The sequence below is a fragment of the Pseudomyrmex gracilis genome, unplaced genomic scaffold (genome assembly GCF_002006095.1).
Source record: "Pseudomyrmex gracilis isolate BER0280 unplaced genomic scaffold, ASM200609v1 scaffold_23, whole genome shotgun sequence".
Classification (NCBI taxonomy): Eukaryota; Metazoa; Arthropoda; class Insecta; order Hymenoptera; family Formicidae; genus Pseudomyrmex; species Pseudomyrmex gracilis.
In genome coordinates this window covers 1-25,814 of record NW_018020607.1, presented here as the reverse complement: position 1 = coordinate 25,814, position 25,814 = coordinate 1, and the positions used below count along the sequence as shown (strand labels likewise).

Genomic DNA, 25,814 nt, shown 5'->3' with positions numbered 1-25,814 from the left:
TCGATTCTTGATTTCGCGAGATGTATCAAAAACAGATACACTGCGACAACAATCTCTCTTTGCGTAATCGCGTCTACACACCTCCAAGTTTCAATGAGAACATTTCCCCGATAGCTTGCTCTTTACAAGTTGCTCGAGCGCAATCATTCTCTCGCATACGTCGTCGGAACGGAAATGTACGATAAGTTCCTTTCTCTCCATATAGATCCCGAATGATATTTACTTCAGTAACAAGTCTCTTGTAATCACATAAAGATGTTCAACTCGCAAACTGTTTCCGAGAGTACATATTACGTATTCCTTGCATTTGTCCGTTTAACTTCTCAAATTTTCCTTTGCTACGCGAACATTCGACAAGTTATCAGCCGAAGAATCACGTTACATATCAGTTACTATCAATTCCACGCGTGCAAACGGACTCGGTCTAAAGCACTTTAATTCAAAGTTATTTAATTTCAAAATCCTATACATAGGGTCTCGCTTTTGTAACAAAGTTTCAAACATACTACATCTGTATTTGCACTTTGCGAAACATTGTGTGTAAGAGAACGTAGCAAAATTAAATTGTGCAAATTAAAATTTTTGATATAAAATATGCAGATTATACTGAAAACTCAGAAGATTGAAAATAAAATATGAACTAGCGGTCAAATGGAAAATGAGGCGAAGTTGAAACCGAACAATGTTGCACGACGTGCTATTGTTTCGCAAATGAGACAAATATGACCAGTGGCCGGACATTTATTAAAGAAACAATCATTAGATATTCAACATAAAAATTCTCAATAGCTTGGGCATTATTTAAGATGTTTTCAAAAATCAAATTCAATCTCCAACTTTGTATAAAAGTACGTTGTTATTATTATTTCTTTGATAAATGTACGGTCGATACTTGTCCGATCATTCGAATACTTACGTTAATACGTAATTTTATTTCAGAAAATGAGAGATATTTGTTTAAGTAACTTTACAACAATCATTTTTCGCGTGCAGAATAGATTATATTCATTGTATCAAGATGCAAAATTTCCATTACAACTTTTATAAACTGAATCCCGTTTACACGTCTTTAAAGCTTTCGCTGTACTATACCAAGTAAACCTTGCAAGGAGTACAAGCTATATCCATAAAAACAACACGACGTTGTACTCTGCGGGTATCCGCAGCGTTACGTACCAAAGTCCATTGTACATACACGAAAAACCAATACTGTCCTACTCCGGCAAGTCGGTCAGAAGTGAATCTGGAAAATCAGCAGGCTCGAATGCACTCTCTCAATCTCATTAGACAAGTACGTTGTAGATAGCTCCGTCGTCACAATGGCTTGATTCACCATTCGAAATAAGTCACGTGCAAGACAATTCTGCGAAACATTAGTTCGCGATAAACTCGTTTGGTTTTCAAGAGGAAACAAGGGAACTATCTTGATGAGGAGTGTGCAAAAACATTGCAAATTGATTTTCTATGGCTTTTCTCTCGTGCGGAGAGGAAAACTTGTGCAAAGTCACGTACGGAGAAATAAACGGCGAATTATATGAGATAAATAATATCGGATACTTAATTTGCATATAACATATGGAAACAACCTCCTTTTTCTGTGAATTTGAAACGTTGCAACAACTCATCTTGATCTCGTCTCTTATTACAAAATAAAATACAAAATTGCAAAAAGTTATCTTTGTTAAATCATACATTTTTAAATATAAGATCAAAAATTTAAAAAAAAGTTACGACCTAATGAAGAGAGAGAGAGGAATACTATGCGGAAAAACACCTTGTGGCCTTTTATTACAAAACAGAGTACAAACCTGCAAAATATATCAAAGTTATCTTCGTTAAACTATACATTTTTAAATATGTAAAATCAAGCTGTGAAAGTTTAAACAGTTATGATTTAATGGAGCAATGGGAGAACTCTGTGAATTTAAAAGTCATTGCGAAAAAAAATACTCTGTCCAAGAGTCGAGAATTCAGAATTTCGTGCAGTCCGCCCTACCAATTGCCCGGGAAGACACTTGGTGTGAACTTCTGATGATGAATTGTACGCGCATGACTCGTTTATCATACGGTCGAAGCCATGTTTCACTCGCGTATCGCGCGCACGACGTAATTTTTTAAGTTTTATACGGGGAAAATTTTATCCCGACCCGACAGCTTGTCGTCACATCGTGTAAATTACGCGTGCATTCGTCGGTCGATCGAGCATGGGGTAAAATCCCGTTTCGAGAGCGCGCGTTAACAGTTTCCAGAAGCAAACACTCCATCGTTGTTTGCCTTCTCGCCTCGACAATATTGGCCGCTTTCCACCCCCTCGCTTCGGTCTCGACGCCTCCGTGCGTCTTTACAACATGTTATCTCATCGCGCATGTGAACGAGAAAAGTAGACAAAATGCGCACAATTTTTGAAACCATCTCATTTGCACGAGTGAGAATAATAAGGCCAGTAAGCATAAAGGGGATCGGATATTGATAATACGACTTGCATTTGCGCATGCATTCGAACATTAATTTCCACGGATGAAGAACCTCGACGGTAGCGAATATCGTTCTTTTTTTTTTTTTTTTCGGGCAACTGTTTTCCCTACGGAGGACGCTTTACGTGTCAAGGCCAGAAACGCCGTAAAACCACCCTAGACGCCGTCATTTACGAAAATAGACACGGAGCGGCACGATTACTAGACCAAAGCGGTGTGATAAAGAGAGAGACGTGCTTTTCTCGAACTTCTTCCAAAGATAATTTATATCCTAAGAAAATCAAGTTTCCCCCTCTCTCCGTAGTAGTATTTACTCATCGTTTTGTTTATGCAATCCGAATTCTGAACAATCAGATACGCGCGATCCCCAGATTTTTAGATCGTGATTGATTACCGGTTTTTTTTTTCACGCCTACACATCATCCGATATATTGGCCACTTAGTGCCATTCTGGCTCTCGAGAGCGCGCATATAGCCACTCGAGCCACTGTTTGCGCTCCGGCTGATCTTTCATTTACCTTGCAGGTAGACGCGTTGCCGGCCGGCTTAGTCGTACTTCGCATCCACTATCTTCGCTTCCTATCGCTTTGCTAACGTTTGTATCTCTGATAAAAGTGACGCTGGTTGCGCGCGTCAAATCGAAACGCCGCGCGAAACCACATATTCGATCGATAATTAACTCCAGTTCTAAAGCTCTATTTTTCGAAACACTCTTGAAAAATCATTTGAAATAAATTATGTAAAACTGTTTTTGTCGTTGCAAGAGAATTAGTAAAAAATACGTTCAAATTCACAGTTTATTTTTAGAGTTTGAAAAGAAAACGTTGGGATTAAAGTTAATGCTTTCGACCAATGAACGTGTTACTGCTGAATAGAATAATTCAGACGACGAAGATTGAATGAACGTATATAACAAGCTGCGATGATTGTAGTATCATCCAAGTAATTCGCTACAGCTGCAACATGTAGGTACGCACACGTCATATCGTGTTGCACCTATAAAAATATAAGCCAACATTGCGATTTTTTAGTTTTTTATGTCATGTAACAGCACGTGTTCTTATCTGTGTTTACTCAGCATGAACTCTGTTCAAGATCATCGTATATCAAAAAGAGGGTAATCTGGTATTAACACACGAACTAACTGCGTAATCACTTACGAGAATAGCTGAAAATAAGCTAGCTCCTCTTAACTTGGAGATTTTGGAACACGAAGCGCCCAGGTAATTTCAGACCGGAGAATTTATTTGCCATAAATCGTTCTCCGATTTAGAACAAATGACGAACGAATGAACGAGCGAATTTTATTCGATAATGAAACAGTGTATGTAATAAATAAATAAGTAAATGGAATATCGTTTAGCGTATTATAGCATTATTTTCTAAGATTAGTTTTTGTTGTTTATAGTTATTTTTATTTGATTACAAAGTAATTAAATAGCGGATTAAGTTTTATTTGATATAGTTATTTTTATATATTACGTACTGAACTGACGTGTAACAAATCTACCACATAGTAGACTCTACGAAGTTAAATTTAAAAAAATCCTCGGGATGACTTAATTTTGTTAATTAATTAAGGCCATCGAAACGTGTAATCACATTTGAAGATTGGGAGAATAAAAATTCGTGCGCGCAAAAGCCAGCATTGACTCTATTTTTTATCTTTTTTTCTTTTTAATTTAATTTTGTGATACGTGAAAAAGGAAGGTTAATGGATATTAAATCGATACGTGTCGTACCAAAATTCATCGGCCATAATATTGTTCGTCTCGGATACAGACGCGAGTTCATTAACCTTCTGACGGTTATGCCGCAAGGTCAAGGAAAAGTCTCGTTTGTGTAACAGCTCTTACGTGACACGTCGGAAGCACTTTAAGTTCAGTAACGCCTCGGTAACTTCACTCCGCGAATACTTTTTTTTTTTTTTACTTTTAACTATCTCGCGTTCTATTGCTGCTTTTGCTCTCACTTTCAGAATATCAGGAACGTGCTTAAGGAAAATTATATATATATATTTTTTTTACAAAAGTTTACTTTGCGATGTCGCGATATTGATTCAAATTATATTACATATATATATTTTTTTCAAATATTGTATATTTACACAATTTTATTTTCTCTGTTATATTTTTTCGCGCAATATCAGTCAAGCGATTTTTTTATAGAAATGATTGTCGAGAGAATCGCCATGACTGATTCCTGCCATATAAACGCCTTTGTATATCTACAATTATTCATAATTTATTCAAAAAAAAAAAAACATTTTACTATTAAACGTATGTACGCAACGTAATACGCTTCTGTTTATTGAACGAAAATAAAGATCATTGTTGCGTGAACGCATTTTGCGACCCCGTTCTTCGTTCACAAGGTTGTTCCGCACAATTTCAACTGCGATTAAATTGCATATCGCTGCATATAGTCGCGAGTGGGTGTCGCGAATCTCTCATAGACATTTGGATTTTGAAAATGAGGTCTCGCGCGCGTGATAACGCTGTTATGCAGCTCGAACGATTAATAACGAACGACGTTTATAGACGCACGATGATGCATCGTGAGATCGAATATAGTTCGCGATATTCTAAGCTAAATTAACAAAATGTTTTCTCATCCAATTTTGACGTTCGGTCGTGAATATTAAGCACATTCTGCGCACATCAAATCGTATATTCGTCAAATCGTTTTCGCATCTCATCCATCTATAATGTGATTTGCCAGTACATCTACCAATATTTTTGAGCAATACTCGGAATAGTAATTTTAAATATCTAATAACATATGCACATAATGCACAAAAATTTGCTTACACTTTTGTTAAATATAATATTGTTTATAAAGCGTGTTTTGGAGCTTAATTGATTTTTTTTTTTATTTTTGTTACATAATTGTATTTAATATAATAAATATTATCGCGTATTTTATAATTTTTTCTCTGAAACAAAAATTCAAGAAGAGGAAACCGCGAGACACTGTCGCAGATTAAAGTAGAAAGATCTCGTTATGCGCATGGCAAACGTCAAACGCGGTCAAACGACCCACTTGCTGCGATCGAAACACTTCGTTATTGTTGCCACGTTCGTAACATTCGAAACACGATGACCAGCACGGTCTTCGGTTTCTTGTTTTGCGCTTTTATAACGGCGAGCTTCGTGGATTCCTATCGATCGGACGGATACAATGGTATTTATAAAAAACTAATGTCTAATAAAAAAGATCTCGCGTATCTTAAACGCGTACTAATGTTTTCTAACCTAAGAACACGCATGATGTTTACTCGAAGATGACATTAATGACACGTGTCAGCTGTTAATTTACTGTGCAATTGATTGGAGAAAAAGAGATTATGTATATTCGGCAGTTTGCTATGCGATCTTCTTGTATATGAATTTTTTTGATCAGATCACTCTTGTACTCTCAAGACTTTCATATCGAGGAACTTACATTCGCTATGTCAGTAGTCGAATTACTCCGTTTTTTTTTTTTCAAACGTAACCCTTCGATCATCTTGCAGATCACAATAACGTGTATCAGGATCAGAACCCGATCGAGCTATTAATGAACTTGTTGAAAAACAAGGAGAATCGAAGAGATGCAGAGGACGGTGTAGAAAATTGGCCCGGACGTTGGATGCCAGATAGACCGGACGATCCAACGCCACCGCCCAAAATCTTGCCAAAACAGGAGAACGAGGACGGAGGATCCGCGACCGAGATGTCTCACGAAATGTCTCACGAATGGAACGGACGGATGTTCGACCACGTGGACGCTCTTATGCAACCAAACAATGAGCAAAATGAGTACGAGTCTGTGACAGAGTTTCCACACGAAATGTACATGGGCCACGTGTCACCGGAATGCGACGATGCTAAGGTTCTTGTACAGCTTATAACGTATTCTTGTATAGAGTATAACAACATGATCAAAGAAGATTCTTTTGTTTCAACAATGTTAAAAATTTCAGACCAACTTAACCGTGGACTGGGATCATTCTCCAACAGAACATACGTGTTACGGTCACAACTTCGTGCCAAGTGACATCCCAGCGTATATTTACTGTGAGACCATCCCAATGATGTACAAGGTAAATATGTTCTGTGGTATCGCCAGTTATGTGTTTACTGAAATATATTCTGACAAAGATGTGTTTTCAGGCTGTTCATAAATGTATGAATCAAATAATCGAATATGACGATGACGTTCCTTTGTAGTAAGTAAACGATATTCTCTTGTTATTTAAAATTAGTTTCAGACAATATTCATATGTGTGCGTGTGATTTGCAGTGGTACACACAGACCTTTATGGCCAGTTTACGGAGAGTACAAGTATGTGCCCAAACAAAGATGGCTACATAGTCTTGAGGTAATATTACGGTGAATTATTTATAAACTCAATATTATTGAAATATTCCGTTTACATTCTTTGTAATCTATCATTAATAGCACGGAGCAATCGTCATGTTGTATCATCCGTGTGCGAATCCTCTCGAGGTGGAACGCTTGAGGAATCTCGTCAAAAAATGTTTATGGCGACATATCATCACACCATACAATTATTTAGACGAGGATCGTGTAAGTACAAGACAGTGTTTGTAACATACTAACGCATTCTTTTCTTTTTCACGACCATAAAAAGTGAAATAAGCGGATCCAGAACAAATCCCGACGACCTAGACCGAGTACTTCCTCTCTGTGACTCGATACTATTCCTATACAAAATTTAGAATAGCAGATCGACTCGAAGTAAGTCTTGAAAAATCAATTTTTTTCGCAGCCTTTGGCGCTTCTATCTTGGGGCTGCAAATTGACTATGTCTTCCGTGGATCCGAGAATAGTGACTCGTTTTATACGGAAGAAAGCTCTTCGCGGTCCGGAACAGAACGCAAACGACGGTCAATTCACTGATGGACTATTGACTCAATCCAGAATAGTGACAAATTCAATGGATTCTGTGCTCTGTCCTAACATGTAATTTAAACCAGCAGTATATATGACGTACAAATTCGTAATATTGTTTACATTCTCAAAATTCGCGCAATTAATATAATTTATTTATAGGTATGTTTTTATATATCTTGTACATATATATATATTTTTTCTATACAGCACATTTAGTTGTGTTGATCTAGTTATTCTCTTTTGTATTTGTGTACGCTTAGGTATAAAATTGAGTTATAATTGTGAAATCCCAAAGTCAATTAGTATTGCCTCCTATGTAGAAGAGACAAATTATATTTATGTCTTTTACAAAGTATAAATACAAGTACAATAAATAAAATGAATGAATGACGCTCGATAATTGCTTGAGGATTAAAGGAAATGGTGGTGGACAGGACTCAAGAATTTAGGTGATATCTCTCCCTCTCTTCTTTCTCTTTTATTTCCCTATATATTCTCCACCCTTCGAGAAGATCATTAAATACATTGAACATCGTGTCGGTTGTTTTGAAATCTCCTTGCGAACCGCTTCTATCTACAGACAGTAATAATAACTTCACTGCAGAGATGATTATAATTTTTATTCTTGCAGATTACTTATCTCCAACGCGAGATATATAAAATTAGGGGTTAAGAGACAAGTGACACGCTACTGTTGTTTAATGCAAAATATGCTACCCGACTACTTAATTGTAAATCGTATAACGTAAAAGAATATACAGTAAACACTCGTAGCTTCTTCTTTTTCTTTTCTTCTTTATGTTTGCAGATGAGTGTTTAAATATTGAAAGTCGATTTATCCTTACACATCGTCGATGTTTTTCTCGAGCGCAACACAAATCGAAGCTCGCGGTTTGCGCCAGAAAGAGATCTTGCCGAGAATCGGGATTTTCTTCTCGAAAAACCAATCAGAGACAACACAAATAATTCGTAAGACTTAAATTCTCAAAATCTTATTTAGTTCTAGTTTTTTTTTGTTAGCTTTCCTACTCCTTTCCGTAATTCTAAGTCCTTTTGTTTAACATCTTAATATTTTTCGGATTATATCTTTATTTTGTAAATATCACAATCTTCTTCACAGACATCTTATTTTCTGAGTGTTCTAATTTCTTTTAGACAGTTTTCTTTTTCAAGCAGTCTGATTTACGCGCTGCTTAAGGTTTTTTTTTTTTTTTTATCGTTTTTGCAACGAGATTATCACACGTTGTTCTAAAACCGCAACGCTTGCAAGTTGCTCTTCCTGGTGCGAGGCGCCGCTTTCGGATTTTTATTCTTTGTGACGTAGTCCGAAGATTTCTAGCTGCGTTCGAGAGGCCGAACGTATCGCTATAAATAAATTTTCTCTCGCCAGCCGTTTAAGAAACGTCATGCTTGCAAGTCCGGAATAATGAAAGCAGCAATAGTACCATTTGTTTTTTGTCCTTTAAAATTGTACGTCGAAAGCAGTAAGTCGCGCGGCTAGCGAGAGGACTTGAGTTTTCGAAGGAAGTTCTCGAAAGCAGCTAGAGCTTTTCTTGCCGAGGCCGCTACGCTCATAGAAGGATGTTCTTTTGTGCTTGATTATACGACGAAAGGGCACATATTCCACTTGATCACATATTATCTCTACTGTAGAAGAGAAGTAATACTAATATCCGAACAACGCAAAGGTCCGGAAAATTGTTTTTTTTTTTTTCATTTTTTTAAATTTTTTTATCTTCACCAACATCGGCTAATTTTTTTATTTTTTTTCCAAAGATTGTAACGATTTGATAGTTGATCACTGTTTCTTCCTGCTTTTAGGAACAGACAAATGATTGCTTTTTTGCAACTACTAGAGTCAAAACTACCCGATGCCGTTGAAACTTTAGAGCGAAATGAGAGAATCAGAACACGCGAGAGACAGGATGTGTGTGTGTATGTGTGCTTCGGGAAATCTCTTAAAGTTATTGCCACAACTTCTTGTACAGTGTCACCGTTGTTGAAGATGACAACAATGACGATAGTATAATGACGATGATATTAGCGATTTAAATCTTTGAAAACGAGAAAAAATGTCTGGTTTATCGACGAGTCTGTTGTGTTTAATGCTCCTTTTATTTAGCATATAGTTGTTTTTTTTTTTTTTTTATTTATACGCGGAGAGAAGTTATACAGCGCGCTCGCTCGCAGAAGTGGACGCGAGACGCTTCGAGATATCATACACGTATATATAGGCAGAAAAACACCGTTGACTTAGAATTGGTTTTCTCTTATTTTTAATACAATATGCTTGTTTTTTTTTTTTTTTTTATTTTTTTTTTATTAGAGTTTTACGAATCTCACCTATATGAAATACCTACAATAAAAAGTATCCATTATTTCTGTTTCTGTTGCATGTGCTACGATGTTTTTATTTTTAAGTTTCTGCTTTTTATATTTTTCCATTTTTTTAAGATATTTCTCGTTCGCGCGCGCGTTCTCTCTCTCTTATACTTTCCACACACTCATTCTCCCACTCTTTCACTCTCTTTCGTGCCCTAATGTACTTTTTTTTTTTTTTATCAGTTTCGAATTTATCAATAATCTCACTTTGTCGCGCGCGCGCGTCGTCGGGATACGCAAGCACGACTTTTATATATATATATGTATGTATTAATAAATCGTTGAAGATTCTTCTCTCTCTCTCTCTCCTCGTTTGACGTCACATCATTTCTTTTCCTTCTTTTTGTATTTTTTTTTGTTTTTTGTTTTGTTTTACTGTCCTTTTCTCTTAAAACTCCCGCGAAATTACGATTTACACTTGAAATTGGAATTGACACTCATAAAGTTATTAAAGTAGCTCTTTTGTATGTCGTATTTAGTAATTGCACATGTTTAGTAACTCACATGTATACAAACAGCAGATCGATCCTCTCTCTTGATCACACTCGTCTATATCTTTTTCTTCTCTCTGTCTATCTTTGCTCTCCTCTTCTTCCGCACATTTTATCTACACGTCTCTCACGCAGGTCGATCCGCTGTCACAATCTTTCTATTCTACTCTACGTACAAATGCAATGAAATATTTAGTAAGTAAACAATATTTTTCTTCCTTGTTTCTCGCTCTTTCTCTCTCTCTCTCTCTCTCTCTCTCTCTCTCTCTCTCTCTCTCTCTTTGAAGTTTCGCATACAAATACCAGTAATACACATATATCATTATATTGTATATATATAATTATATTTTTTTATTAATGTATATGTATATTACCGGTTATATAATCCGACGCAAATAAATATAATACAATCGAAAACACGGAAATTGGATTTTTTGTTCTGTTACTCGATACGTTTATTCTTTGTTTGTCGCATTTTGAAAGTGACTATTGCGATCGTGCGTGCGCTCGAAAAGAGAGTATTTTTTTTTTTTTTTTCCACTTTCGAAACACATAGAATCCGATTCTCAAGGAAGACTCATATCAGCTTCCGCAATTATTTATCCTAACGCTCGCGTGAGAAACTCGTTTAGCACTTATTAACACGCGGAAACGCGCAAATTTGTTTTGCCAAACCTTGACGCGGGAATATACACAATTCGATCTAAATACGTATAATATAAATGGAGCGATTCGGCGATTATTCTGTGCTAATTATGCGATCGCTCGGCAAGCGTTTTCTTGCGTCTTTCGAACAGACGACGAGATCGACGCGAGCACGAAAGCAAAAGAAATTTCATAACATCCGAAACAAGCGAGATCGAAAGCGACGAAGTCCCACGGATTTAAGGACGAGATTACAAGACACACGTCCGAACGTTCGTCCTTGAGAGCCGAAGGACTTGGTACGATCCTGGATAAGAGGGTTGGACGTTGGGACGATCAAAATCGGTAACAAATAAATGCAACGTCTCTTTACATCTTTAGGCCTGATTCGTTTTAACGTACAGTCGGTTTTTCTTGTGCACCGATAACTACATTGTGTGTTCCTTGAATAACTCTCTCTCTCTCTCTCTCTCTCACTCTCTCTTTCTCTACCTAGTGATAAGAAATTGACAACGATAGGTGTTTTATTTTTTAATCCCTACTACAACAAAAGCTCGCTAAGAGATTCGAGGGGGAGGGGGAATCGCGAAAAAATCGGCGTTCGAGACTTCCCGCGAGCAGCACGTCGGATAGAGTTCCGACGGTTGCGAAGATCCGTAAACGCGGGAAAATCGATCTCGCCACGTCCGAAAAATTAAGGCATTCGCGCGCGCGATATGCGGCCGCGCTCAACAAGTCTCGGCAAGTGAGGTTTTAAACGAATAACGGAGAAGAGAACACTTGTGTCTTTCACGAGTTAATTAGGCGATTTGATCAAGTACGAGAATTACAACTGGCCTGAAAAGATAGAATATCTCACAACTAGAAACAAAAAAAAAACAACGCTTTCGCGCGCGGTTGTTTTTATCTTCGCTTGTTTTCGAAATCGAAAAACAAACAACTCGTTTTTGTTTTCGCGCCTTTTCTCTCTTCGCTTTCGAGAGGCTTTTTCGGCGATGCGCAAGCGCGGATACACAAATTTTCGTTTGTGTTAACAAAAAAATTCATTTTAGTCAGATATACAATAAATGTCAGACAATAACGTACTTACTGATGACCGTTTTTTTCTTTTTTTCTTTTTTTTTAACTCGTGACAGAAGTAATACACGATTAAATTCTTAGCTATTTTCTTAGTCGTATCTGGATTATAATTAGATTAGTAGATCATAAATGGTTTTTTGCTCTATCTAAACTAACAATTATTATGCTTTCTGTACAATGCAAGGTGTGTGTGTGTATGTGTGTGTGATTTTCAATACATCTTCGTATATGGTCACACACAACATATTGTTATATTATCATTATTATTTAATCTCTTAATTATTACAGCAACGCACACACCGCGTGCGGTGCATATATATATATAGATCTCGTTTCACTGATATATCATATATATATATATATATATATATAATTTTCGTTTTTTTTTTTTTTTTTAAACATTTAAACCCATAATATTCTGTAGAATGTACGCGCTTCTTCAACGTTGATAATAAATATGCTCAACAAAAAACACATTAACAGTTTTGTCAATCATGTCAGCACTTTTCTTCGCATCTGATGTACATTAGTTTGTCGAGGAGCAGTAAACAAACGTGTAGCCGATAATAAATTGTCGTGTTATTTAACATTGTTATATTTTCTTTTTCTCCTCGATCTTGTCACTTTTCTCTATCTACCTATCTATTTATCTATCTATCTATCTAGCTGTGTATATGTATAATATATATATATATACTATATATATATATATTTTTTTTATGTGTGTACACACACGCGCACGCACACGCACGCACGCACGCAAACATACATTTACCCCACCTTTTATATATGTATACACGTTACGTGTACATACATACGCTCGTAACTCATTCTTACACTCTCTCATTTTCCCCCGCCGAGAGGGGAAAGGGAGGAGATTATATCCCTTTAATTGTATTTGTTTTCACGTAACACCTATATATTATATTATTGCTGCAGCTTTATGGCTCCTTCTTCTCTATCTCTCACACGTACGCGCACACACACACGCAAACGCATTCGTACTTGATTTTTTCTTTTTCTTCTTTTTTTTTTTTTTCTTTTCACTGTCTCGCATTATTCTCCGTTGCTGTATTTTACCTGCTCTCTCTTGCTTTTGGGGTTAATCGTTTCGAAGATGATACATTCTTTCGCACGTGTTTTACATTTCGAGAACCCCCGTTAAACTTCGGTTAAATTTTGTTTTACAAGTTTAATCTCGAAAATCAACATAAGTTAGTTAGAATCTGCGTCATCAAAATAAAATTGAAGTAAGTACTAGATCGCGTAGAAAACTGAACTGAATCACGCGGAATCACAAATAATTTTCTATCACAGTGCGGTAAGTACGATTGAAAAATCAAATCGGCCGTTTGCGCGCGGCGCATCGCAGAAGAACCGAGTAAAGAAGTTTACGCAGAGGAAGGATAAAGGATGTAATGCGGGGAAATTGAATTTTACCGAGGGTTCGTCGAAAGATATATTACAGAAGACGCGCGAAATGATTATCGGTTTTTAAGGCGAGAATCGTGAATGAAGATCCATTGATGGTATACCCAATACCTAATGGCGTTTTTGTGCAACACGAAACCGAATGTAGTAAACTAGTTGTTGAACTTATCGATGTACGCGGGAGCGTCGTTCGAATGACTCTTCTAGTGGATCTAAAAGAAGATAAAAAACGAGAACCTACTCGTCATCACGTATCTCGCGCGTGTACCGTACAATTAAATCTATCGTTTGTTTTTATTTTTAATTTTTGGTGTGTTGTCTGTTGCTTTTTGAACATTCGTCACATCGCTTCTCTCTGTCACATTCCGAAAAAACATCGTATGTCTGTTATATTAGAAAAACGCAATCGCTTTTGTCTACACCTCGCTATATATCGCGATTGATATCCCGCTAATTACAGCTAAATAGAAATACTGGAAGAAGTGATTGTTTCTCTCACTGAACACCTCGTGGTCGAATTACCTTCTCGAACGAGCTCCTCTCCTCTCTCTCTCTCTTTCTCTCCTTTTCTGTTATAACAAACAAGACACACAAAGAGTATATTAACAGCTTTTACTGATCAATGTACCCGTTATAAGATCACATTATTCGCGTCGATAGCTCGGTCACTGCGAATTTTGATTCCAACAGAGCTAGATGCATCCCGACATTGACTAACACAATTTATTTTTTAGCGATCAATGAGAAGAGTTTGAGGACGCGAACTTTGCTCGATTGCTATTTACGTGAAGCTAGGGCCTTTGTTCTAATCTTTTGTATTGCCGAACGCTTTCGTTTCCGCTCGTGTATGCGTAAAAAGAGAGTTTCGATGAGCATCGTGATTAGCCAATATAGGCGCGAACCGTCCCCGCGGGTGCTTTTCAAGCGATAAACTGCACGCGATGTCGTTTTCGTTTATTTATGTTTTTCTGCAGAGAAGAAATGTCACCTAGCTGATTCTCCATGATCGTCCGGATACAAGAGAGGTGTAGTGTAGAGATGTCAAAAATGTCACTCAAAATTCGCGTGATATGTATATATATATATAATATAGCCGAGGATTAAACCGCTGGTCGAGATATATTTCAAATAGAAATTCGCGGTTAATTGCTTAACTCTGTGCTAATTTTTTTTTTTTTTTTTTTTACTTAAGTAAATACATCCGTTGAAATATTCTTTGTTTTTATGCGGGTGTGAACGGTTTCACCTAGCCCGAAAATCTTCTAGATTTTTTTTTTTTCCATTTAGTTTTCTCAGGAAAAAGGTTCACAAAAACTCGCTCGAAGCTTGGCTCCCCTCCCGTGCAAAATGTGTGTGTCATATAGAAATCACTAGAAATTATCCCGAATATTCCGATACCAATCATCAGTACTATACGAGATACCAATTATTACAGTAGTACGCTATTCACTTAGTAATAATATGTTATCGTGATATATGTATATATATATATATATTTACTAGCGGGAATTGTACGATCTATAACTTGTCTCTCTATAATCTTCACTGCGGAATTTGGCGTTACAAAGTTTTTTTTTTTTTGGTCAGCGGTTTATCTCTCGTGTATAAGCGGATACAGACACGGAGACCGGATATCGGTGAGCAAAACGCACTTTCAAAATGTGACGTTTGAGAAGTGACTCCCCAAAATTTCGCGGTGTGCGCAAACATCACAGTCACAGGAAAGGAAAGCGATGTGTGACGACGTCGCGCGTCATATTTTTTCAAGAAGATGCTACACTGATTCGCGTGTTTATCGCCTTCGCGTTACACGGGAAAAACACCATTGGATGTCAGGCCTGAGAGGGGGGTAGAGAAAGGAATTGCGACGACGAGGTGGATACCGCGAAGGACGCACCGCCGTTTCCGGCGATAACGTGCAACGCGCGTCTCATGACAATGTGTCGGCGGGAATATTCGCGCGCGCGCAGGGAGGGGAAACACCGGCAGTGTCCTCGTGTCAATAGCCGTCCTGTTGTCAGTGACGAGGACGACGTGGTGTCAGAGAGAGAGCCAATCGGAGATGCCCCTTGATCAACGGCACGCGCGTATCTCCGATCAACGCGTTCTCTGAGAGAAACCAAGGTCTCTTCGGTTTTCTCAGCCTGTTCGCGAAGCCTTCTGTCGTCGATTGTGTCACTTCAGCCGCGTGAGAGGAGAACGGGCACAAGGAAAGGAAAAAAGAAAAGCGTAATGTGACGGGGACGCATACGCAAAAGAGAGTTCGAACGCTCCGAGCTTCGTCGCGGAAAAGAATACAAGCCGAGATTGACTACTGGAAGCCGGGGATCAATCGGAAAAACTGTCGATCGAGCCAATACTTGAGACAAAAAAGAAAAAAAAAGGAACGAGAAATATCCGTGTTTGTTTTTCTCTCCTCTTGGTTTACATCATCCGACCGCTAACTAACGTAACTATCGGAGGACACTCTTGAGAGGAGATCGGCGCGATGTGAACGACGACGGTGAGACCGACACCAAAACGACGACGATTCTTCTCTTTGGTTTTTCTTTGTGCCGAACTGGGAAGGGGAGAAGAGGAGGGAGCGTGCGTGAAGATAGACTGAAGACTCTCTAGCGATGTGTGATGTGTGTTTTTTTTTTTTACGCTAATACACAAGCGCACCGCTGGTGGCACCTTCGAAAGTGACAATCTTCCTCTCATCCGAATCCGGCGATCAGCTTCACGTATCGGGGTTGTGTGAATGAATGCTGACGCTGCTGGCGGTTCGAAAATATAGGTACACGGTGCTGCTGACGTCGTTTAGATTTATCTGAACAGAAAAATTCGAATGATCTCGTTGGCAAGATACTTTTGACTGAGGGTTTGTCCTCGCAGGGAGAGAGTGTATCAGTTTGACAAAGTTTTCGAAAAACACTGAGAAAAAAAAGAACAAAAGAAATATCTTCTCTTTGAAAGAGAACGATCGAGCAATTTTCTTAACAGCAAAGAGTCCGAATTAATTTTTTAATAAATTAAAATTTGTTTTTTTTTAATCGCCCTAAAAAAATGCGAGGACTCTCTCAAAACACATGCAATTTTTCGTGTTTTCCCGGTGTGTGTTCCCACACGCGTTTTTTGTGCACACGTGGGAATTGACACAACGCGAAAGACACTTAGCGCTTTAACGAGTCTCGTGAGAAATGTAAACATCGACGCGCGAATTACAACGATTGTCAAAACATTTGCGATACTCGAAATCGTTAAATTTGTGACAAAGTGCGCGCTCGTTACGTTGTTTAGGGATTTTGATCAAATGTATGTTCGCACACGTACCTGATTTTGGCGTTCACAGTCCGAAGTATCCACCGATGGTGGTCGCGACGACAACGCCCAATATGGCGAGGCATACCATGATCATGATCTTCTTCTGCACTCGGCATTAACAAATCGACAAAGATTTAATTTAACAATCGATCACGATCATCAGCTTCTTTTTTTTTTCTTTGTTTTTATCTCTCTTTCTATCTCTCTGAACGCTCTTCCCTAAATCCGCAATTTCTCATCTTTTCTATCTATCTATCTATCTAAACTCTATATAAACTATTACATCACTTTCTCTTCCTCTCTCGTTCTCTCACTCTTTACCTTACGTTTTTTTTTTTTTTTTTTTTTGTAACTCAAATGTATCTCTCGCTCGTGTGCTCTCAATACCTCTGTCCATTGTTATTATTATTATTGTACATTACAATTGTTTACTTATCGATATACTATGTGCTATATAAACAGCATCTGAAAGAAATTGGATCTTGCTCGTTGCATGGCGACGCACGTTGCAATGGCCTGCGCAGAAAATCACGAGTGAGTATGTGATCTTAGAAGTGTGTGTGTGTGTGTGTTGCAGAAGCTGATAATAAAATCTTTAAGTTCGCGCGAATCATCAGGATTGTTAAAATTGATTAAATAAATAACAGTGATTACGTATTTATTATATTGACTGTCTTTTCAATAACATACATAAATGTCTCAAATGTTTCCGTGCGCGGTCTTCTTATCGTCTGCGAGTTTTTTTTTTCACGTATCTTCGAGCGGATCTTAAATTTTGACATAAAACAAATCTACATTGCGCAAATCAAATTTCGGAATAAAAAGTACATTGAGAAAATGAATTTTTTTTTCCAGTGAAAGAAACGTCGCGCGAGAAAAGAATGTGAAATTTTCGGCTCTGAGATGGTCGAATAATTCGGAGACGATAGGATAGGCGCGCGAATCTCGAACGCCTTATGCACAATAAAGAAATATAAACTAAGTACTATTAGCAAGCGCTAATCGCGATATTGTGAGTAATCTGTCTTTAGAGAACGTACTTCGTGACGTATCGTTAATTAAAATCTAACCGTAACTCTTTTGTTGTAATAATAGAGAGGACTAAGATCGAAGAAGACGATCAAAGAGATTAGCATCAGTCGGGGAAAAGCTGGATATACAGACCTTCGTTAGATTTTCCCGCTGGCTGGCCATCCAGGTTTTTTTTCTCTTTTCGTGCAATTTGCGCAGCGGTGCAATTTTCAACCCGTGCAATTCTCTCATTCCCGGTGCATATGACGCTTCACCGCAGTTCTTCTCCTTCTTTCTCCACTAAAGCCAATTTACATCTGGCGTTTGTACTTCGAAATCTCGAGGCTCTCGCAAACGACGCCATTGCTCGTTCCTTTGTGCGAAGCGCGCACGCCACACAACTTCCATTATCTTCCGTTTATTATCTTCGTCATTTTTTTTTGCTCGCACGAGATGTACATCATAGATCCATCATACGTCTAAGAGCTAATTATTGTTACACCTCGCTTCTCCTCGCGTTCTCCGGTTGTTTTTTTTTTTGTTTTTTTTTGTTTTTTTTTTAATTAGCGAACAATTATTTTGGTTTCCTTTCTTTTTCACGAAGTGGCGACAAGAGGATACGATAAAAACGACGAGAATAAAGAGGTGGCGTGAACGAAGCCGCCGTTTTTTTTTTCTCGAAATTACGCGAGGGACAATTTATAAGTTCTTTTTAACAAACAAAAGTACACTCGAGAAGAGAAGAAAAATTCCTACCATACGCTAACGGCATTTAATAAGTAACGTCAAGTAATGTCGTTATTATTTTTTTTATCTCCTCTTTTTCTTGTTATTTTTCTTATTCTATTATTATTATTATTATTATTATTATCATTATCTGCTCTATACAAATTGCAATTATTTACACGTGTGATATATAATGCGCGCGCCGCGCCGTATTGTGCGGTCTGCATTGCGACGACGGTGATTATTAGAGTTCGAGCGATCGATATTTGTTCATCGGAGCGTGTGTGCCGCCTCGCGAGATACTTCGTCGTCACGCGGATTAGCGTTTCGACCGAGCGGAAGTCTCGCGTCAGCCTATAACAAGAGAAGACCAGAGCACTCCGCGCAAGGACGACGTGACGACGACTGAGTTTGGACTATCCCTCTCTCTCTCTCTCTCTCTCGTTCTCGGTCGCATTTTGCAGAGAAACGATCGATCAAATCTGGGGCAGATCCGAGAAGCCAGAACTTTATCCTTGGCGATGTTACATCGCCGATTCAAACGAGACCGTTTGCTGTCTGAAATATTATATATGGCCGATTTCTTGAACCACGGAAACGACAGCCGACATGACTGAGAAATTTATATGCGTGTTTGTTGAAGAATTGAGAACATCGATTTTCGAACCGAAAATTGTTACCCTCAATGCGCGACTGTGGTATATATCTTTTCGCTTGGCCGTCGTTATTGACGGACAAAAACTTGCATTATCTTCGATTTGCGCTTCTACCGAACCGAATGTCAAGAAATGCCATCAGAAAGTATAAATTTGCAAAACAAACTTTAACGCACAAAATAAAATAAGTAGCGATATATAAAATAATAAAAATGTTTTTTGTTTTTTACTGAATTTGACACAATTTTCGTGTTGACACTGATGTCTCGTTTTTTAACAACAATTTTGTCGTCTTAAGTAAATATCGTAAACTATTGTTATTTGTGTTGTTCAATTGTTGTTAAATCGGCGACGTACACTTCGTCCGTAGATGTGAAAAAGATGCGCACACACGCGTATCTGTTAATTCTCGCACGTGATCCTCGATTGTGCAGCTGGCCGTCTTTCTCGCTCGCATCGCGCGCGGGAATGATGACGTAAATAAACTTAAACGATGGAAAAACACATAACAAAAGGCAGTGCAAAAACACGCTCAAACACGAGGAGAAAAACTATCGGGCGACACAACACGATTCGTTCGTCTCAAAGAAAATTGTCGCAAGATACGCAGAACATTCTCTCGCTACTTCTTTTCCTTTTGTTTCGAAACTTGTGTTTTTAAATATTTAGCGTATACTTTTCGAAACAATGAAACAATTCGACTTTTCGAAGAGACGTCGCAAGAAAATTGAATTGAAATCGCTGTCGCGATATATTTTTCATCGTATCGGAGCGTAACGGAGAAAAGAAAATTTTCGTCGCTCGAACTACTACTGTTACAACAAAATGATTTTTCACGTGGCACGTCTGTAAAAAAAGTACGTTCTACGGAAAAATCCTCGTTACTCATTCGCTTCGTACTGAATCATCTCCGGCTGTAACGATGCGAGCGTAAAATTGCACTCGCGACATAATACGACGACGTTTTTGTGTTATTATACGTGATAATAAATAAACACATATAAACGCATAAAATATATATATATATAGAATCAATAAATAAACATAAAGACCTTCCGCGCGCGCGAGAGATGTCGGCGAAAATGCTGGGAAATTCACAATGTGTCGCGCATTATTCAAACTCCCCGGGAAAAGATTTACGATCGACGCGATTGTAGCTGAAATCCTCCTCCGATTCTGAAAACGTCATCCGCGAGGATGAAAGAACGTGAAAAGGAGTGAAGAATGTATCTTCACATCCTGTTCCGGTTTTGTCTGGATTTTTTTTTTCTGTTTTTTTCCCTTCTATCGGTAAACTTGCAAAGAATGCGTGTATTTTGTTTTCCGCGTGTGTTCGCTTCTTCCCGCGTCACATTTCGACTAACTTAAACTAACAGCCAGAATAATAATGAGAATGATGACCGCTATCGTCACGCAGATCGTTATCAGGAACAATTTCTGCAAAAACAAAGCAATTTCGTGATCAAATAAATAAACAAAAAAAAAGTTAAAGAAAATATGGAGAAAAAGAAATAAATAAAAGGAGAACAAAACTCCGCGCGATCACAATTTGAACTCGCGGAAGTTCCGGTCGAGCGTGAAGAAAAAAGTTCCGACTTCGAGCGCTTGAGCTATTGTTAGACATTTAATCAGAGAGACGTCTGTAAAAGTCCGCTTGTATATGTTCATGCACAAGAAATGGCATTCACACTCGAATCGATAGATCAAATCGTGTTTGTTGAAATGCTTTTCATCTTTTATTGCTTATTCAATTCGATCAGTTAATAAGTGTTACACAGAGTACAACACTTACGTTTGAACAACGCAGAATAGAGAGAGAGAGAGAGAGAGAGATCCTCTCTTGCATCTCTACTCTGTATTCTTAACAAAATTTCTCTTTCGAACACTGCTTTTCTATCTCTCCAATACTTTAACAAGATCTAGATCATCTTATATGTATAATCGCGATAAAATAAATAACATGTCAAACGTAAATATTTATACAACTAGCACGACACGAAAAACAGGACGTTGTTGAATTTGTTTTTTTTTTCTCTCTTAAAAAATAATTTTTTTGATCGAACTCGAAGTGCGGAATGGAAATTTCGCAACACACTTTTCGCGAAGTGAAATGAAAGATGACAAATGCAAATAGATCGATATGTGAAACAATAAATGACGATGACGAAACGATTTCTGACGGCCAATCTCGACGTTTGTCCGGAAAAACCCGAGGGGATAATTCTCTGTCTCGCACGTCTTTTCTGACGTCGGTCACGGTGAAATGAGAGAAATCGCGCTAGAAAAAAAAAAAAAAAAAAACAAACTGACAAGACAACGGGAAATCACAAGATTATATCGCATCACAGCAAAAAATCGCAATCACATCTTATGTCGTTACTTCAATATATATATATATATATGCATGTATCCGGAAAAACGTCGAGTAGCGCGATAAAGTTCACTTGATTTTAATGAAACGAGTCGTTCGTTACAGAGAGATTAGTTGGAAGATTATTGACTTGAGAGACTGCGGAGAGACACGTGTTATTGTGGGATCGACGCGGGATACACGTTTCGTTAACATATTTGCATTATGTCTCTCTTTCTTAGACTTTTTGTTTGTTAGTTTTTTTTTTTTTTAGTATGCACGTGCAATTTTTGGGATACAGCTCTCGATGTAAGAACCGCCACCAGATTGCATTCCGCATGTCTTTTCCGATTACACTGCACATTCGATCTCACGCGTTTCTCTCCCGAGCTGATCGCGCAACTAAGGTTTTTTTTCTGCACATTATTATCTATTTATTTATATTATTTTTAATGTTACTAATATTATTATTTTTTTTTTAATTATTATTTGCGACGTAAATTGCTGCCGCAATTGCACTCGGTTATTTTTCCCCTTTCTCTTTCTGCCTTTTTCTTGTGAGATTTCAAAGCTTCTCTTCCTTCTCCCGACAGAAATAACATCCCCCCTTGGCCCGTTTTAGGCTTTCGGAAGGAACCCTACGATTATGGCGACTAGTATAACCGCCGATATTAGGACGCAGATTATGATGAAGATCATTTTCTGTGGACAGAAAAGCAGAGAAGACCACGTGTGAGGGGGGAGGTGAAATGTGCGTTTTGTTACGCGCTTCGTCCAAGTCGCGAAGTCGCGCAAGGAATTAAAGATAAAAATAGATCAGAGAAGAAAAAAGTAACGAATTTTCAATACTTATGTTGCATGGCGTGCCTTGTAAGAAGATTATAAAAAAGAGTATACTTATGTATACTACGTATTACATCATTCGAGAAAGAAAAAAAGAGAGAAAGAGACAACGAGAAAAATTTTTTTCGGCAAAAAGATCAAAAAAAAGAAAAAACGTGAGGAAAAAACTGGGTCGGCTGTAGTCGAGTGCAGTGGATCAGAAATAAAAAATATTTAAAAAATAAAAAAAAAAAATAAAAAAGATTCGAAGCTCGTGGGAAAAGAAGCGGTGTGAAAAACATGTAAGAAGCGAGCTTACATATATGATTACACATGTTCGCTTATATATTGACTTTGCGCTTGCTGCACACAAGTAATGCACTTCCGATTGATTTTTCGCGATGGAAATTGAATACAGCATATGTAACGTAATAGAAAGCACATATGTATATAACAGAAATTATTTATAAATATATCTCAATAATATTTTCAATTACTCATTACTTTAGGTTCAATTTATATTTGTAAGCCGCGCGTTATATCTCGGTATTTTAATTTATAATAAATAAATTGTTACGTTTTTGTTAGACGAAACGTCTTTTTGTTTATCGGATCAAAGTGCAGAATATATGACAGTTCGTTACTGTTGTAAATATTATTATTATTATTATTACGGACGACAAATCTCAGGGGGATGACGTGCTGTCAAATACAAAACCAAGCACATTCCTCATACAACTAATAATGTTTCACAAACTGGTTAGTCACAAACACCAAACCACTCTACTTGGTCACAGAGAGATGTCGATTAAGTCTGCTCTCTAGTCTACCACACCGCAACAGTGTTTCTGCGAAAATTTAGAATACAACGCATTCTCCTAGTACTGCGGGTACTCTACGTTGCTCTCAACACTAATTGATACTTCAGCGATTTTTCATCGCGATCTCAGGTGTGCACTTGGATCGCGAAGCACAGTAACGTACGCTTATAATCCAATAATTTTTATCAGAACTGTCATTCCCCTTCCTCCCGCGTTCCAACGCTCAGATTTTATACGAGATTTTTTTGTCCAACGCCGACGTAATCGATAAACCAATTTGTTAAATTAAAAAGTTACGTGCTTCCTAACATTTTTCTCGCAAAAATGAGACCAAACGTGTTAGATTCCGGATAAGTTCCGTTTAATTAATCTCTTATTTATAGCCAGTGTTTTTGAAAGCAAAGTATTGAAACAATTAGGATCATTGAGCGATTAATAGCGTATCTATGTATGAAGAGAAAATATAAAATATTTCTTACTTTTTCAAATATCGCATTAAAAGATTAGTTTAATTAACTTTACTCACGTTCTCCCCCTGTTATTCTTGATTGTAGAAATCGAGAGCATTAAGAAACAAATACAACTTTGTACAATTTGCGCTTATAATCCAGTGTAAGAATTCCTCGAATCACTGGAGTATAAACGGGCGTTACTGAATTGCTTTTTACTTGTAAACGTGTGACCAAACAGTAACATGATTAGCAGCAGTGCAATTGTATACTAGACATTAAAAGTAAAGGTCAATCACAAGAAACACGAATCGGATTTTACCAGAGTTGCCAGACGTCGGGAAAGATGTTAAAAGTTCACTTCCGATCTCTGTTTAGAATCGCGCAGAGTCCATCGACTCTATAAGATGCTCTTAAAAGATTTTCAAAAATTTCAAAAATATTCTTAACAGAAGAGAATTCGAATATAATAAAACAAGCGAGAAGCAGCGAAAATTATCAAAAACTATTTAAATTTATATATTAAATATATTATTTAAATACATGTATTAAAATTATGAAAAATTAAATTAACAATTACTTAAAAAACTGTAACTGCAAATTATAGAAGCGTTTTTTTTCTTCTAATTTTGTCTCAATTCACCATTTTTTTTAATCTGGCAATTCTGAGTCCCACTCGATGCGAGGTGATCGCAGGTAGACACATCAAAGACGAAGAAATTTGCTTCAGGAGCAATAAGAAATTTTACCTCGTGATTCCTTGCTTGATCTCTTTCGTTAAATCGCGAGTATATTTTAATATTCAAATCTATCTCATTTTCTCAGAATTTATCCATTCGTAAACTATTTATTAAAAAAAAACAATGTTTGCAATACAAGTTTGAATTTATTTTCAAACGTATAGTTTGACATTTTCACTCTTCGCAGGATAAATAAACAAATATATCGCGTATATATCGCGTCGTTCCTATTGCGAAGTCGACGTGATGCGCAGACAAGGGACGGATGACAATGCGAACGTTACTGCGCGCGCGAATATTTTGAAATCGCAGTCCGCGAGTTGGATAAAATTTCAAACAAATCTCTCCCGTTGAATAGGCACTTATTCCTTTTTGCTCCATCCACTTCATTCACTCGCGATGTCGTCTTTTGATGAATGCCGCCAAGCGAAGCGGTTCCTTATCGCGCGCGCGAACGCCGTACTTTAGAGGCGCAAATCCTCCGAGTAAACTCTCTCTCTCACTCTCACGGAGTGAGAAATAGCATTCTTCCAATAGAGTCTACAAAGAAATTATTATTTCACCTCAACGGCGCGACGTGAAATTTCGCGATGCCAGGCGAACAGAAAAATGCATTTTCTCGGGACGAAAATCCGTTTCCATAAAAACGTCGGGGAGAATAATGTTCTCATTCACAAGTAATAAAAGAATTTCCGTCAAATATAATCGCGCGATTTAGCATTTTATTTTTTCATTATCGAATCCCCGGGCTAAATCTGTCTCGCTTTACAGGAGGAAAAACCCGTATTTTTTTTGTCCCTTGCGATATTCCGCAATTGACGCGAATGCAATATACAGAGAGAAGCAAAGTATATACAGTACATATACATGTCTAGTTTCGGGCCAAAGTTTCTAACCACGTGACTGCTTGGTGGTGTCTGATGTTCTTTACCTTACGAGACTTTCTTTGATATTCTTCGGCTTCGATCAGCTCGCCCCGGGCCTGGCCCACGTGGTCGCCGGTTTGATTCACCCAGTACTCAATGCGGTCCACCATTTCACCCTACACCGCACGTGGGGATTCGTAGGATTCGGACAAAGGGATTCGGGTTGACAGATTGCTCATCGAGAGGGCGAGAGGGGGGGAGAGGGAACAATTTCGTTACATTTATGTACACATACTCGGCGAGTGAAGAGAAGAAGCAGAGCATCCCCGCGGCAGCAAGACACCAGAGATCCTCAGCGGCGTCGCGCGCGTCATTTGGTTTTGTTTTGTTTTTTTTTTGTTTTTTCACATCGATACACAAATCACACACGATTCGTGTTAATATCAACACAGCAGATGAAGATTTAGTAAACGCAAGGTTAGTAGTATGAGTAATAGTAAGTAACAGTAATAGTAGTAGTAGTAACAACAGTAGACAGAGCGATTGATGGACAGAGGCACACAATTAGCACACCCATGTTTCGACAGAGAGCGGTATACATAGGTATATATATATATATATATGTGTATATATATATATATATATATATATATATATATATATAT

General features: G+C 37.8%; 1 protein-coding gene and 2 long non-coding RNA genes across 3 annotated transcripts; 1 reads left to right on the top strand and 2 right to left on the bottom strand.

Annotated features, from left to right (window-relative positions):
* Positions 1–5,498: 5,498 nt before the first annotated feature.
* LOC109852012 lies at positions 5,499–7,760 on the top strand. Its single transcript, XM_020422746.1, has 7 exons — positions 5,499–5,657; positions 5,989–6,347; positions 6,439–6,558; positions 6,629–6,684; positions 6,759–6,837; positions 6,918–7,046; positions 7,249–7,760. The coding sequence occupies exons 1-7, from the start codon at positions 5,573–5,575 to the stop codon at positions 7,444–7,446; spliced, it is 1,026 nt and encodes a 341-aa protein (XP_020278335.1). The 5' UTR covers positions 5,499–5,572; the 3' UTR covers positions 7,447–7,760.
* A 5,388-nt stretch (positions 7,761–13,148) lies between these two features.
* Positions 13,149–19,176, bottom strand: LOC109851973. The gene is made up of 3 exons (XR_002249957.1): positions 17,873–19,176; positions 16,718–16,811; positions 13,149–16,214 (listed from the first exon to the last, which is right to left on the bottom strand). It is a non-coding gene; the product is annotated as an uncharacterized LOC109851973 (long non-coding RNA).
* A 1,184-nt stretch (positions 19,177–20,360) lies between these two features.
* LOC109851974 lies at positions 20,361–25,749 on the bottom strand. The gene is made up of 2 exons (XR_002249958.1): positions 25,215–25,749; positions 20,361–20,538 (listed from the first exon to the last, which is right to left on the bottom strand). It is a non-coding gene; the product is annotated as an uncharacterized LOC109851974 (long non-coding RNA).
* Between the last annotated feature and the right edge of the window lie 65 nt (positions 25,750–25,814).